This window comes from Mandrillus leucophaeus, unplaced genomic scaffold (genome assembly GCF_000951045.1).
Source record: "Mandrillus leucophaeus isolate KB7577 unplaced genomic scaffold, Mleu.le_1.0 Scaffold81, whole genome shotgun sequence".
Classification (NCBI taxonomy): Eukaryota; Metazoa; Chordata; class Mammalia; order Primates; family Cercopithecidae; genus Mandrillus; species Mandrillus leucophaeus.
In genome coordinates, this window is record NW_012108808.1 from 4,872,645 (window position 1) to 4,876,011 (window position 3,367).

The 3,367-nt window shown below is 34.0% G+C and overlaps 1 protein-coding gene across 5 annotated transcripts in view; it reads right to left on the reverse strand.

The window, feature by feature from the left end:
• The window catches only part of NEK1 (NIMA-related kinase 1), a 218,340-nt gene that overhangs the window by 36,019 nt on the left and 178,954 nt on the right, over window positions 1–3,367 (reverse strand). For all 5 annotated transcript variants that reach the window (XM_011967803.1, XM_011967801.1, XM_011967798.1 and 2 more), the window contains one exon: window positions 2,759–2,879. In XM_011967803.1, coding sequence (XP_011823193.1) covers window positions 2,759–2,879 — 121 coding nt within the window. The remainder of the gene's footprint in view (window positions 1–2,758; window positions 2,880–3,367) is intronic.

A 3,367-nucleotide genomic window follows, 5' to 3' on the forward strand; every position in this document is an offset into this window, starting at 1 on the left:
TGAGTATGTGTAGATTTTGGTATATGAAGGATACTGGAACCAATCCCTCAAATATACTAAAGGATGGCTGTAAACAGAAACACAGCAGTATTTTTAGCTACCTCCTTATTAATGATATTTAGACTGTTTCAAATTATTTGCTGTGACTCTTCTGGAATGAATATTCCTGCATTTGCTTCTTTGTGCTCATGTATGAATGATCTGGAGAGTAGATACCAAAAATAAAAGAGGTATATTATAGGATGTGCACATTTAAAACTTTAACAAAACTGTCAAATGGATCTCTAAACTGGCTCTACCATTTCATGTATGTATTTGCAGTCCATCAAAGCACTGTAGTCCCAATCCCTCACAGATATTTGATATATCATTTCTCTTCATATATCATATATCATTTCATGTTATTTTTGGAATATAACATTTCATGTTATAACATATATTATTTCATGTTATTTTATGGAAAAACAATCAGTGGAAAATATATCTTTTCCATTGATGTGGACAATGACTCTTGCCCTGCCTCTTACTCACTCTTCTTTGAGGAGGAGTAAGTATCTGACTAGCAGTGACATTCACAGGACCCTAGTTCTCCACTAAGTTAGTCTATGAAACACTTAGGAATCTGACTTCTTCGTCTGTCATTTTATTGACGCCCTATAACTCCTAAAGTATCACACTGTTGTATTTACTAACTATCTGGGTTTCTTCCTTCATGAATAGCCTATTCATTGCCTTTCCCCATTTTTCTCTTGGACTTTTGTCTTTTTCTTATTAATTTATACACATTCTTTATAAATTCTGGATATTAATTGTTACGTTAGGCTGCCTCCTTTAAAATTTTTTTATTTAAGTCTTTAATCAATCTGGTACTGTTTTGTTGAATGGTTTCAGAAATTGAAATGATTATTTTTTCCAAATTGTGACTGATTTGTCTCAAAAGCATGTATTAAATAGGTTATCTTTTTATGTTGATTAGAAACACCATCTTTACCATTTATTAAATTTCCATATATACATATCAAATACTGGTTTTCTATTATTCCTATAATATATAAAAATGATTTAAAGAATAGAAGACACTGTCTCTGCCTTTAAGGAACTTTTTTTCTTTTTTTTTTTTTTTTTGAGACAGAGTCTCACTCTGTCACCAAGGCTGGAGTGCAGTGGTGCAACCTTGGTTCACCGCAACCTCTACCACCTGGGTTCAAGTGATTCTCATGTCTCAGCCACACAGGTAGATGGAATGACAGGCGTGCATACAACCACATCCGGCTAATTTATTTGTATTTTTAGTAGGGGCGGGGTTTCGCCACGTTGGCCACGCTGGTCTCAAACTCCTGGCCTCAAGAGATCCACCTACCTCAGTCTCTCAAAGTGCTGGGATTACAGGTGTGAGCCACTGGGCACATACTGCTAAGCAAAAGGGGCCAATCTAAAGACTTCATACTATATAACTAGATGACATTCTGGAAAAGGCAAAACTATGGAGACAATAAACAGATCAGTGGCTGTCAGGGACTGTGGGGTGGAAAGAAGACTGGATAAACAGGTGAAGCACAGAGGATTGTACAGTATCATAGGAATAATAGTGTAATGTGAATCCATGTCATTATACATTTGTCAAAACTTGTAGAATGTACCAAAGAGTGAACCCTAATGTAAACTATAAACTTTAAGTTAACAGTAATGTGTCAATATTGACTCATCAGTTGTAATAAATAAAACACATTAATGCAAGATGTTAAAAGTATCACAGTTTGCCAGGAATAAGAAAAAAAATTTGTTGGGGGTGGGGAATGAGGGGTATATAGTAAGTCTATAATTTTTGCTCATTTTTTTGTAAACTAAAATTGCTCACAAGTCTATCAGTGACTTTTGTGAAAGTCACTAAAAAAAATCAATAAAGCCAATATAGCAAAAGACTAAAAAGAATATAAAAATAAAATACACAACAAAATTTAACTATTATATCAAAGATATATCATACTTCTGTAAATTAACTAGATATTTAAACACAAAAATTTCAGATTGAATCACGAACCATATCAGAAACATAATTAAAATAAAATAATTCAGAAAAGCTGAAAACAGAAGGATGAGCCAGTGCAGACTGGGCAAATATAAATAAAAAGATAAAACTTAGTCAAAAAAAATTTTTGTATTTTTAGTACAGATGGGGTTTCGCCATGTTGGCCAGGCTGGTCTCGAACTCCTGACCTCAGGTGATCTGCCCTCCTCGGCCTCCCAAAGTACTGGGAATACAGGTGCGGCCCACTTCATTTACTTTTTTTGAGACAGAGTCTTGCTCTGTAGCCCAGGCTGCAGTGCACTGGCATGATCTTGGCTCACTGCAATCTCTGCCTCCTGGGTTCAAGCGATTCTTGTGCCTCAGTCTCTCAAGTAGCTGGGACTACAGGCACGTGCCACCATGCCTGGCTAATTTTTGTATTTTTGTTAGAGACAGAGTTTTGCCATGTTGGCCAGGCTGGTCTTGAACTCCTGCCCTCAAGTGATCTTCTCGCCTCAGACTCCCAAATTGCTGGGATTACAGGTGTCAGCCACTGTGCCTGGCCTCTTCAAATATTTTATATACTTGTTTATTTCTGAACCATATGAATATCTATTAAAATTAAATTATTTTTATAAGGTATTACAATACTAGGATATTATGTTGCAATATTAGCTTATTATAGTATTTTCTTAAAAGTTATTACAAAAGGGACCTGGGTTTTAAAATGTAAGGAAAAGATGTACATACTGAGTTTCCTTTGCTTCTTTTTCCTCACTAATCCACACATCAGTAACAGTGCATGGCAAGTTCTCATCTTTGTTTGTTCCACTTGGCTCTTGTAGAACTTCTGTTTCCAAATCATCAGGTTCTGCAAAGGATAAACATAACAAGAAACATCTCAAAGCAAAATTTGTCAGGAGAATATTGAATAAACTTTCATAAATGATTGCTACCTAGTTTTAGGGTAATATAGTCATTAAAACAGAAAAATTAAATAGTCTATCTATAGGGTTTAAATCTTATTATTGTGTTAAGTCTCTAGTTCAGTTATTTCTGAAATGACAGACTACTTCTTTTGCCTTTTACTGTAATAAAAATGCTCAAAGGTAATAGGTATACTCTTTATTTTTCACCATTATGTAAAATTTTCTCTTCCATTAAAAGTTTAGTCATATATAAATTTGTTTAGAGAAGGTATAAAAACAGTTTAAAGAATAAAGATATTTGTGGTTAGAAATATGGAAGAATAGACTGTGATATTACTGATTAGTAACTAAAACAAAATTTCAATCTTTAAAATCTATCTTTTAATAGTCAAAAAAGAAAAACTATTACCTGGACTTTCACAATGGTATT